General features: G+C 56.5%; 1 protein-coding gene across 1 annotated transcript; it reads left to right on the forward strand.

Moving 5' to 3' along the window:
* The first annotated feature begins 727 nt into the window (after positions 1 to 727).
* On the forward strand, positions 728 to 7,168 carry ICAM5 (intercellular adhesion molecule 5). Its single transcript, XM_049876831.1, has 11 exons — positions 728 to 835; positions 1,748 to 2,017; positions 2,202 to 2,522; positions 2,780 to 3,067; positions 3,456 to 3,710; positions 3,826 to 4,074; positions 4,777 to 5,019; positions 5,107 to 5,385; positions 5,470 to 5,709; positions 6,132 to 6,398; positions 6,766 to 7,168. The coding sequence occupies exons 1-11, from the start codon at positions 754 to 756 to the stop codon at positions 7,038 to 7,040; spliced, it is 2,769 nt and encodes a 922-aa protein (XP_049732788.1). The 5' UTR covers positions 728 to 753; the 3' UTR covers positions 7,041 to 7,168.
* The last annotated feature ends 5,579 nt before the right edge of the window (positions 7,169 to 12,747 follow it).

A 12,747-nucleotide genomic window follows, 5' to 3' on the forward strand; every position in this document is an offset into this window, starting at 1 on the left:
ACACGCCGAGTAGACACGTGCCCGCTGCACGCTGGGTATATACAGACCCGGAGCAGAGCCGACCCTGATTTAGATGCCCGCAAAAGCTGCGCGCGTGCACATGTGTCCCTGGCTCGCTGGTACCCTTGTCCCCGCCCCCTCGGTCGCGCGCCGGGGCGAGCGTGAGGGGAATGAAAGGCCGTGGCTGTAACTCTCAGCTCCCCCTGGCTCAAAAGGGGAAGGATCAGTGAGGGGGCACCCCACGCCCTCTCCACTCTCAATCCTGCGCCTCCGAAACCTCCCATAGCACCCAAATTCATCTTCGCCTAAGGGGAGCTGGTGGGAGGGAACTAAATATGGGGGCGGGGCTCGGAGACCAGCTTATTATCATAGCCTGCAAGGGGTGGGATAGGGGTTTGGAGAAAGGCAATTCAGCATCTCCGCCCTCCGAGTCTCCACTGGGGATAACGCGGGAGCGCGCAGCCGCCCCCAGAAAAGCTCCAGGCGCTCTAGCCAGACTCCCTGTAGACCCTGGGGGTCCCTCGCTCCTGCCAGCTCGCCGTCACCAAGGCCTCGAGCCTGGCGCACGCTCGCCCCCCCCCACCACCGCCGGCTCTGCTGCCGCCCCCTCCTTGGAAACCAAGTTACCAACGTTAAGCCAATCCCCGAGCGCAACTCTGCCTCCCCCACACCCCACCCGCCGTGCCGCGCCGTCTTCTAGCCCAGCTCGTCGCTCGAGCTCCCCTCGCCTCCTGCGTTTCCCCTGCGGCGGCGATGCCAGGGCCCTGGCCAGGGCTGCGCCGGGCGCTACTCGGCCTCTGGGCTGCCCTGAGCCTGGGGCTCCTCGGTCTCTCAGGTAAGAGCCGGCCCCAGCCGAGGGTAGGCAGAGTGAGGGCGGAGTTCCTAGACCCGAGAAGCGGCCGCGTGACCCTCCCGGCTCCGCCCCGCACCTCGCTCCCACGCTCCTGCCCCAAGTCTTCTCCCTATCCCTTCTCCCAACACACACCCGAGACCCCGCTCCCTGATTCTTCGTGTGCGCAGGTCTCCACCCTACCCCCTCGAGATCCTGAATGCTCTTCCTCACCCAACCTCGCACCCTGGAGGCCCCGTGTCTCTCTCGTCCCTTTCCGGGGTACTACCTCGGGCTCTGCTGGGTACCAAGGTCCACGGGCTGTCATTTTCCCTACTCGCAGTCCTCGAAGACCCGATCTAGTCTACTACCGTGACTCAGAGGCGCTGTCTTCGCGCCACCCGGAGCCCTAGCAACCGGGTCCCTTGCCTGTTCCCACTGCCCTTTGCACGTGCCCAACCCTGAGCCCGCTTTCCATGTTCTTCATCAGGATTTGGGGGCCTCCCTTATCCTTAACCTAGCCTCAATTCTCCTTTGCCCTCGCCCCAACCTCAGTCTCCCCTCTCCCCGCAATGTGCCAGGAGTCTGAGAACTGGTTTGTTCCCCTTCCCCCATTTGCGGTCCCTTCCTCCCAGCGTTGCAGTGTGCAAAGACCCTCTTCCCCTTCCGCCATCCCTTGCCACCGCTACATCTACGCCTTGGAGACCAGGGCTTTCCGCTGTCATGTCCCAAAGACATCTTCAAGGTTTAGACCCTGGAGCGCTCCTCCAAATCTGAGGTCTGGGCTGGACCCGGGACTCCTAGGCTCTGTCCTGACTTGGGCCTGTGCGCGTCCTCCTGGGACCCCTGACTTGGCTAGGGGCGCTCAGATTCCGGAAAGGGGGCTCCTCCAGGCTGAGCCCGCATTTCCTCGCGCAGCGGTCGCGCAGGAGCCCTTCTGGGCGGACCTGCAGCCCCGCGTGGCGCTCGTGGAGCGCGGGGGGTCGCTGTGGCTGAATTGCAGCACCAACTGCCCACGGCCGGAGCGCGGTGGCCTGGAGACCTCGCTGCGCCGGAACGGGACCCAGAGGGGTCTGCGCTGGCTGGCACGGCAGCTAGTGGACATCCGCGAACCAGAGACACAGCCTGTCTGCTTCTTCCGCTGCGCGCGGCGCACACTGCAGGCGCGTGGGCTCATCCGCACCTTCCGTGAGTTCTCCACCTCCACGCTCGTACTCTATGTTCCCTCCCTTCCAGACTCCTCCTCCTGGCTCCCCGGGTCTGCGCCTTCAGGCCCCACCCTCTGGTTCCCAAGGCCCTCCACTCTTGGCCCCTGCTCCCCTCGGGTCCACGTCTTGGGCCGCTGAACCCAAGAGCCGCGGTTCCCCTGCAGAACGGCCGGATCGCGTAGAGCTGATGCCACTGCCCCCCTGGCAGCCCGTGGGCGAGAACTTCACCCTGAGCTGTAGGGTTCCCGGCGCGGGGCCCCGTGGGAGCCTCACGCTGACCCTGCTGCGGGGCGCGCAGGAGCTGATCCGGCGCAGCTTCGTCGGGGAGCCACCCCGAGCGCGGGGCGCGGTGCTTACCGCCACGGTACTGGCGCGGCGGGAGGACCATGAGGCCAATTTCTCATGCCGCGCGGAGCTGGACCTGCGGCCCCACGGGCTGGGACTGTTTGAAAATAGCTCGGCCCCCAGACAGCTCCGGACTTTCAGTGAGTGGGTGTGGGGAGGAGAAGGGGACCAAGTGGGGTCGGCCTGGTGTTTAAGCAATTTAGAGGCAGAAAGACCTGAATTCTAATCCTGACTTCAACGCTCGCCAGCTGAAAGTTATTTGCGTCTCTCTGCCTCTAGGATGATATTAGTACTTTCCCATATGACTATGAGGATTAAATAAGAATGCATGCACACGTTTAGCACATATTGAGTCCCCAAAACTTGAAAAGCTGAAGATCTGTTGTTCGATCCCCAGCCCTGTCTCCGGATTCCCCGCGCCTGGCTGCTCCCCGGCTCTTGGAGGTGGGCTTGGAAAGGCCTGTGAGCTGCGCCCTCGAAGGACTGTTCCCGGCCTCTGAGGCCCATATCTACCTGGCGCTGGGAGACCAGAGGCTGAATTCCAAAGTCATGCGTGAGGGGGACGCGCTCACAGCCACTGCCACAGCCACAGCGCGCGCAGAGGAGGAGGGCATCGGGCAGCTGGTCTGCAACGTGACCCTGGGTGGCGAGAGCCGCGAGACCCGGGAGAACGTGACCGTCTATAGTAAGAGGGGGAGGCGCGGGGCATTTGCTCAGGGGCGGGGCCAGAGGAACCCGAAGGCGGGGCGGGAAGGATAGCGGGCGGGGCCTCCATTGAGAGCGGGGCAGGTGTTGCACGAGTGCTCCCGAAGGGGCAGGGTAGATAAGCAGATCAAGACCAAGTAGCTGGAGAGGCGGAGTCTGAACCGCTCCAGTGTGAAGGGCCGCAAGCGGGCAGGGGTCCCTAGGGATTTGGCTCAACACCAATAGGTGCGGCATGATGGAGGCAGAGGCTGAGCGTCCCGAGAGGCGGGGTTTGGTTGCTGCGCTTGGGGAATTCTGGCGATAGGGGGTGGGCTTTGACCGGCCAGAGGGGCGTGGTTAGCGGACTCCAGCCTATGCCCGGTCCCTAGGCTTCCCCGAGCCCCTCCTAACCCTAAGCGAGCCCATAGCACCCGAGGGGACGACGGTGACGATTACCTGCACAGCTGGGGCCCGAGCCCTGGTCTCACTGGATGGAGTTCAAGCCGTGGGTTCGGGGCAGCCCGCCCAGCTCCAGCTAAACGCTACCGAGAATGATGACAGGCGCGACTTCTTCTGCGACGCCACCCTTGAGGTGAACGGGGAGATCTTGAGTAAGAACCGGAGCGCCGAGCTACGAGTCCTATGTGAGCTAGCTTTTATCGCCTTGCCATCCCCCACCCCCGGGTCCCTGGCGGTACTGTGGAGGCAGGGACTTTCTTCACGGTCCACATCTAGCTCTGTATCCCCTTCTGCCCTCAGATGCCCCCCGGCTGGATGATTCGGGCTGTCCCAGAAGCTGGACGTGGCCGGAGGGCCCGGAGCAGACGCTGCGCTGCGAGGCCCGGGGAAACCCAGCGCCTTCGGTGCATTGCGCACGACCCGACAGTGGCGCCGTGCTGGCACTGGGCCTGCTGGGTCCGGTTACTCGAGCACTCGCCGGCACCTACCGCTGCAGGGCAGCCAACGTCCTGGGCGAGGCGGTCAAGGACGTGACACTGATGGTGGAGTGTGAGTAGGGGTGCGTGGGGTGCATCTCTGTCTTGTTCTCAGGGCCGGGGTAGCCATTCTGCAAGGGAAAAGTAGGAACAAGGTCTGAGACATGTCTATAGAGGTCTGAGATGTGTCTGTAGGGGTCTGAGATGTGCCTTTGGGCAGGATTTGGGGAAAGGGGAAAGGCTACTTTTAAGTGGCTGAGGGAAGATCTTCGAGAAGGACAGAGGGGGCCTAAGTGTGTCCATAGGGGTCTGGGCATGGCTTTTAGGTGAAACTTTGGACCCCTTGAGACAGCAACGGCTCCAGATGGGTCCTGTAGGTGCTTTGTGGGAATTAGGGAAACACAGTCCTCAAAGTTCAGAAACCCTGAGACAGAACCCATGGCTTGATTGGTGCAGCCTCCCTTGGCTCTGTGTCCTTGTGCAGGACACAGCCTGCCCCCGACTTTTGTTGAAGCCATGGGGTGGGGAAGAAGAGTCTAGGGACATCATAAAAACCAAAAAACCCAGTGCCGTGGAGTGGATTCCGACTCATAGCGACCCTATAAAACAGAGTAGAACTGCCCCCATAGAGTTTCCAAGGAGCACCTGGTGGATTTGAACTGCGGACCTTTCAGTTAGCAGCCATAGCTCTTAACCACTATGCCACCAGGGTTTCCAGGGACATCATACCAGCCCCAAAACCCCAAATCCAACAACGACGTCCCCGCCCCCCTAGACGCACCGGCACTGGACAGCGTGGGCTGCCCAGAACGCATTACCTGGCTGGAAGGAACAGAGGCCTCGCTGAGCTGTGTGGCGCACGGGGTCCCCCCGCCCACCGTGAGCTGTGTGCGCCCTGAGGAGGATGGGGTTGTCGAGGGGCTGCTGCGCGTGGCCCGGGAGCATGCAGGCACCTACCGCTGTGAAGCCACCAATGCACGCGGCTCTGCAGCCAAAACGGTGGCTGTCACGGTGGAATGTGAGTGGATGCACCAGGGGGTGAGATGGGGTCTGTCAGGACAACCCGGGCCTGACTTCCTGCTCCTGTGTCATGGCCGACCCCTAGATGGCCCCAGTTTTGAGGAGCTGAGCTGCCCCAGCAATTGGACATGGGTGGAAGGGTCTGGGCGGCTGTTTTCCTGTGAGGTCGAAGGGAAGCCAGAGCCAAGTCTGCAGTGCGTCGGCTCCGGGGGCGCCAGTGAAGGGCTGCTGCTGCCGCTGGCATCCCCAGCCCCTACTCCCAGAGCCTCCAGCATCTCCAGTGCCCTGGCACCCGGCATCTACGTCTGCAACGCCACCAACCCGCACGGCTCGGTGGTCAAGACGGTCGCCGTGAGCGCGGAGTGTGAGCGGGGCCCAGGCGGGCGGAGGGTAGCGGGTGCCCCCGGATCTGGACTCCTCCCCAACCCCCCTCATGGCTGCTTTGCAGCGCCGCCACAGATGGATGAGTCAACCTGCCCCAGTAACCAGACGTGGCTAGAAGGGGCCGAGGTGGCCGCGCTTACCTGCGCTGCGGGGGGTCGTCCCTCCCCAAGCGTGCGCTGCTACCGGGAGGGCACACCCCGGCCTGAACGGCAGCGCGTATCCCGCAACGACGCGGGCACCTATCGCTGTGTGGCCACGAACGCTCACGGCACGGACGCCCGGACCGTCACTGTGGGCGTGGAATGTGAGTAGGGGCAGCAGTGGATGGAGGGGACTAGGCACCCTAGAAATGTGGCTCGCAGTGCTGGGGGACCCCAAGGGAGTGCAGGGGGCATCTCCCCCAGGCCCGTTTTCGGGGACAAGGATTCCCAGCCTAAACCTTGGGTAATAAAACCTCTAGGGAACAGACATCTGGTCCCCTTAAATCCTGGGCCAGAAGGACACTGGTGCGGGTCTCCATCTCCCATTCTGTGGAAAGGCGGCAGGATTCTAGTCCTGGCTACAGTCGGAACACAGTCAGTTTATTGGGGGGAGGAGGTTCTGGTGCGAAGCAGGATCCTCACCCCGCCCCCACGGAAGGGGGCTGGTCCCACACCGATAGTGGTGGGCGGAACGAGGGCCCTTGGTCAGTGGCTGAGTTGGCGCTGAGCCTCCGGTTCCCTGCAGACCGGCCGGTGGTGGCCGAGCTGGCAGCCTCGCCCCCGGGAGGCGTGCGGCCTGGAGGGAACTTCACGCTGACGTGCCGCGCCGAGGCATGGCCCCCAGCTCAGATCAGCTGGCGCGCGCCCCCGGGGGCCCCCAACATTGGCCTGTCGAGCAACAATAGCACCCTGAGCGTGGCTGGCGCCATGGGTAGCCACGGCGGCGAGTACGAGTGCGCAGCCACCAATGCGCACGGGCGCCACGCGAGGCGCATCATGGTGCGCGTGGCCGGTGAGTGGCAGCTGGGGGTGGGGGGAGCGAGGGATCTGCAGGGGGGCGTGACCTGGGGCTTGGGACGCCTGACCCGACCCTGCCTTCTTTTCAGTACCCACAGGTGAGACCAGAATGGACCAGGGTCGCAGTTAGGGGCGCCCTGAAGGTGGGGTTGTCCGGTGGCTGGCTGGGGTGGAGGTTGGAGACAGGGGGAGCGGATCCTTCAGGGCTTGGCTGCGATCAGGAGAGAATTATTAGCGTGGGGTGGGTTCTGAGTGGGGGAGGCTTGACCCACTTCGCTCTCCATTGTATACTGTGTGGAAGGGGGGTTGGAGAGGGACCAAGGGCAGAGGATGGGGAGCTCCAACTAAATCTCTCCCCGCAGGTCCGTGGATGTGGGTCGCCGTGGGTGGCGCGGCGGGGGGCGCAGCGCTGCTGGCTGCGGGGGCCGGCCTGGCTTTCTACGTGCAGTCCACAGCCTGCAAGAAGGGTGAATACAATGTGCAGGAGGCGGAGAGCTCGGGGGAGGCCGTGTGCCTCAATGGCGCAGGCGGCGGCGCTGGGGGAGGCCCCAGCGCGGAAGATGGACTGGAGGCTGCTGGCTCCACTGAGACGCCGGCGGGGGACGAGGTCTTCGCCATCCAGCTGACTTCGGCATGAGCCCGTGCCCTTCTCCCCGCGGGCCCGGGGACGCCCCCAGACGTACACGGGGGCTTATTTATTGTTCTATTTATTTACTCATTTATTTATTTATTCAACTCCAGGGGCAACAGCCCTATTTTCTACCCCCTCCCAGTAAAGTTTTTATAAAGGACTCCCATCTCTGCTTCTGTGTCTTCGATGGGGAACAAACCCGGGGTTCAAATCCCGATCCTGCGTTTTTTGTTTTTTTTTTTTTAAGGGCCTATATTTTATTAAGGGCCAGGAAACCCTGGTGGCGTAGTGGTTAAGTGCTACCATTGCTAAAAAAGGTCGGCAGTTCGAATCCTCCAGGTGCTCCTTGGAAACTATGGGACAGTTCTACTCTGTCCTATAGCGTTGCTATGAGTTGGACTGACTCAATGGCAGTTTTTGGTTTGGACTAAGGGCCAGGCCATGGTATTTTCAATCGCTTCATATGCATGCAAAAGCTGGTCAATGAATAAGGAAGACGGAAGAATTGAGGCATTTGAATTACGGTGTTGGAGAAGAATACTGAATATACCACGGACTGCCAGCAGAAGGAACAAATCTGTCTTGAAGAAGAACAGCCAGAATGCTCCTTAGAAGCGAGGATGGCCAGGCTTCTTCTCACACACTACGGACTTGTTATGAGGAAAGATCAGTCTCTGGAGAAGGACATCATGCTTGGTAAGGTAGAGGGTCAGCAAAAGAGAGGAAAACCCTCAATGAGATGGAATGACACAGTGGCTGCAACAATGGGCTCAAACATAGCAATGATTGTGAGGATGGCGTGGGACCAGGCAGTGTTTTGTTCTGTTGTACATATGGTTGCTATGAGTTGGAATCAACTTGACGGCACCTAATAACAAGTGCCAAGCACAGTCCAAGCTATCTTTCCTGGTGTGACATACAGCCTGCTGCTTGCCCTCTCTGTGCCCATTTCCTGCTCTCACAGACCTTTGGTCAGGGGTGGAGACCACGCTCCTTCCTCCCCTCCCTGCTGCTTATCTCTTCCGCCCAGCAGTGACCTTCTGATCCAGCTCTTAGGTGGTGGTGGTGAGGGGCTTCCCCCACGCCTGGTTACTGACAGAGCTGAGGCCAGGATGGGCAGAGCTGGAGCTACCTTTGGGGGGGGCGCGGGGCTGATGTCTTGCCATGATGGACAAGGCCGTGGCTGTAGCTACGGGCGTCAGACCTTGCGATGTCCCTTCTATTAAGAGTGCACCCCTGCCCCACGCTCAAGGCCTCCTCCATCCTGTGTCTATCCACTGTGCCTCAGTTTACCCCAACCTGTCTTCTCACTTGGCCCATCTTGGTTCAGAACAGACATAGGGGCCTAGCTGTACTCCTCACTACATATTCCCATTTCCATCACCCCCAACAGCCTATGGAGACCGCAGCTGGGTTTCCTCCCCCAACCCCCCCAACCTCCTCCTCCCTCAAAAGCAGGAACACAGAGCTCTGGGGAAGGAAGCCAGCCTGGACAGCTCCCAAACCATGGCTGCTCCGGGTCCCATTCCTCCACTAGAACACTGACTGAGCAAAGGTGAGAACAGTGCTGGGGCTGGGTGCAGAGGGCAACGAGGCCCAGCGTGCTGCAGCCCCTGCTGCCTCTGCTTCATCTTTTCTGCCTCTCCCCCTTAATGCTTCTCCAGTCCCCTTGGCCTCCTCGCTGTTCCTTGCACCCCACAAAGCCCTGCCTCAGGACCTTTGCACTTGCTGACCCCTCTGCCAGGACCGCTCTCACCTCAGACAGTCCCATAGCTATCCTTCAGGTCTTTACACAAAGGTTACCTCCTCAGAGGGCCTTCCCTGATCACCAGGACTGAGGTAGCCCTGCCAACTCTCTATCTCCTTACAGACCTTATTTTTCTCTGTAACACGGATCATTACTTGAAGTTCCACTACGCATATAACTGACTATTTCTTTATTGTTGGTCTAGAGCGTCAGCCCCACTAGAGTAGGGATCTTTGTCCTATTCATGGTTGAGTGTCTCCACTGGGGTCTGGCATACAGTAAAAAACCAAAACCAAGCCTGTCGCCGTTGAGTCGATTCGGACTCACAGCGACTCTACAGGACAGAGTAGAACTGCTCCATAGGGTTTTTTTTGTTTTTACCATTTTTTAAATCATGTTTTAGATGAAAGTTTACAGAGCATGTTAGTTTCCCATTCGATAGTTTGTACATAAGGTGCTCCATGACACGGTTGCATTCCCCACAATGCATCCATATTCTATTTCCACCCTGGGCTCCCCGTTTCCTTTCCTTCTGATTTTCTACACCCCTTCCTGCCTTTTCATCTTTGCTTTTGGGCAAATGTTGTCCTTTTGATCTCCTATAATTGATTGTTCTGAGGAATACATTCCTCTTGCTGTTGCTGTTTATTTTATGGGCCTATCTATTGTTTGACTGAAAGGTGGTCTCTGGGAGTGGCTTCAGTTCCAGGTCAGAAGGGCGTCTTAGCGCCATAAGTCTCAGGCTTTTCTCCAGTCTTTATCAGACCAGTAAGTCTGGTCTTTTTGGTGAATTTGATTTTTTTTCTACATTTTTCTCCTGCTCTGTCCAGGGCTATCTGCTGTGATCCCAATCACAGTCCTTTGGACTAATTACCCCCTTGAGTCTTTGGTTTTCTTCACTCTCCTTTGCTCTGGACAGGAAGAGACCAATAGATGTATTTTAGATGGCAGACCCCAGACACTACGCACCAAAGTAGGATGTAGAACACTGTCTTTATGAACTATGTTGTGCCAATTGACATAAATGTCCCCTAAGTCTATGGTCCTTTACCTTCATTCTGCGAGGTGTTATGTCTAAGAGGTTTTCATGACTGTGCCCGTTGTGTGCTCTATTGACTATATTAATCTACATGCAGCACCTACAATTATGTAGGTAGAAACATCCACAACAAACCTGTATCGGCAGGTGGGTGTGCTCCCTTATGCCCTCCCACACCTCTCTTTAACACCTCTCTTTAGCATCCCTATTTATCCACTTGTAAATTGTTTGTTAATACTACTGTTGCAAGATTATCTATGTTATAGTAATTACTGTAGTTGCCCTTTATGCTTGCATTCGTCTGTTTTCCTTTGCTTTGGTCATGTTGTGCTGACTTCCTCCATATTTGTATTGCCTTTTCCTTCACCAATATTAACACACATCTTGTATCTTGCTAGTGATTTTCCCTCCCTCCTCCTCCCATCCTTGGTAACCATCAGATAATTTTTTTTCTGTGTGTAATCCTTTTCTTGGAGCCCTGGTGACACAGTAGTTAAGAACTTGGCTGCTAACCAAAAGGTTGGCAGTTCAAATCCACCAGCTGCTTCTTGGAAACCCTGTGGGGCAGTTCTACTCTGTCCTATCGGGTTGCTAGGAGTCTGAATCAACTCGACAGCAACGGGTTGGTTTGTTTTAATCCTTTTCGTGTTTTTTTCTAATAGTAGCCTCATACAATATCTGTCCTTTCGTGATGGACTTATTTCACTCAGCATAAAGTCCTCCAAATTCATCCATGTTGTGAGATGTTTCACGGATTCATTATTCTTTATTGTTGTGTAGTATTCCATCATGTGTCTGTACCAGTTTGTTTATCCATTCATCTGTTTGTTGATGGGCATTTGGGGTCACTATGAGTTGGAACTGACTCCATGGCAATGATTTTTTTCTTAGTTTGTTTCTATCTTTTTGATACGAACATGGTTGTGTATATGTCTATTCATGTCACAGCTCTTATTTCTTTAGGGTTTATACCTATGACTAGGATTGTTGGATCATATGCTATTTCTATTTCTAGCTTTTTAAGGAAGCACCATATCGTTTTCCATAGTAGTTGTACATTTTTACATTACCACCAGCAGCGTATGAGAGTTCCAACCTCACCAACACTTGTTGTTTTCTGGGTTTTTTTTATTAGTGCTGTTATTGTCAGGGGTGAGATGGTATCTCATGGTAGTTTTGATTTGCATCTCTCTTACGGCTAATGAGTGTGAGCATTTCCTCATGTGCTTGCTAGCCGCCTGAATGTCTTCTTCGGTGAAGTGCCCACAGGGTTTTCAAGTCTGTAAATCTTTATGGAAGCATACTGCCACCTCTTTCTCCCATGGAGCTGCTGCTAGATTTGAACCCACAGACCCTGTAGACCTCCCTCCCTCATTCTGGTCCCTCAGCCTCCCACACTGGGCCATGAGGATCTCAAGGGTGTCTGCGGGATTTACCAGTGTCCCTGGGGTACACAGCAGGTACCTAATAAATCATTAGGCAGATAAATGCTGTCCCATTGTTTACCACGTAAAATCTGAACTTCCTGGCACAGGACAGCTGAGCACTTAACTACTGTGCCACCAGGGCTCCTAAATGTTGAATAAATGGATCTAAACGGCCAAGACTTAGCAGACACACATCTGAGACTTTCATGTGTTCAACATATATTCCCGAAGGGCTTCGCCATGCTGGCCACTGGGGAGGCCTATGATGGTTAAACAGGAGCCTTGGTGATGTAGTGGTTAAGCACTTGGCTGCTAACCAAAAGGTCAGCAGTTCAAACCCACCAGCTGCACTGAGGGAGGAAGATGTGGTAGTCTGCTTCCATGAAGATTACAGCCTTGGAAACCCTATGAGGCAGTTCTGTCCCATAGGGTTGCTATGAGTTGGAACTGACTCAGCGGCAATGAGCATGGTGGTCAAGGACAAAGATAAGGTGGCCTTTGACCTCATGGAAGTCACGGTCCAGTGGGGAGACGAATGTGAATGAAATAACCCTGGACCATATAGAGCCTACCAGGATTTCAATTCCCTAAGAGGGAGCCCAGAAAGGGGCTGAAATAGAGACCGAAACAAGATGAGAGTGGGGGGTATAGACTGAGTGATCAAGGGAGGCTTCTCTGAGGAGGTGACAGTGGGGCTGAGCCCCCACAAGTGATGAGAAGGTGGTAGCTATGGGGAGATCTGCGGCGAAGGTGTTCAGGACTAAGGATGGGAGGGGCTGAGTGAGTCAGGAATCCATGGATGTTTCTACCTCCCTTTCAAGTCTCTCTAAACCCTGGCTTGAGGCAGGGGATGGTGTGTATAAAGGTGGTCTGTCCAGGAAGGTCTGCTGGGTGTGTGTGTGTGTTGGGGGAGGGGTGACAGGGGAATGGTTGGCTGGTGTATCTGTGTGTCATGTTTGTCATCTATAGGTGTGTCTGTTTCATTCACCATGTCTGCCAATGTGTGTGTCTGTCAGCACGTGTCTATCTCATGTGTATGCGTTGCCTTGTATCAGTTTCACGTCTGTCTCACGTGGGTCTGTCAGTGCACGTGTCTGTCCTGTGTGTGTGTCTCTCATGTTGTGTGTCTGTCTTGTGTGTGTCTGACTTTCTACATGTCTACTCTGTCTCTGTGTTTGGTGGCTGTTTCCCTGTAAGGGACTTTGTGGTGAATCTTGCCTGTATGGATGACTGTGTCTGTGTGTGACTGTGTGTGCCCCTCAGAATCCCAATGAGAAAACACCTGCTGCCATATTTCTGGGCTGGAGGAGAGGACGGTAAGGGGTGCACAGGTGGGGTCCCCAAATCAAACTGCTCTCTCTCTCTGAGTAGCTCTTTATTGGTACTATTGTTAACATGATCATCGCTGCTGAGAGCATTTCCTGATGGGGGGCACAGCCCAGGATGATTGGAGCAGGGGCTGAGGAGGGAGCCCATGGCCCCCTAGGACAGGAGCCCCAG

This window comes from Elephas maximus, chromosome 3 (genome assembly GCF_024166365.1).
Source record: "Elephas maximus indicus isolate mEleMax1 chromosome 3, mEleMax1 primary haplotype, whole genome shotgun sequence".
In the NCBI taxonomy this organism is placed as follows: Eukaryota; Metazoa; Chordata; class Mammalia; order Proboscidea; family Elephantidae; genus Elephas; species Elephas maximus.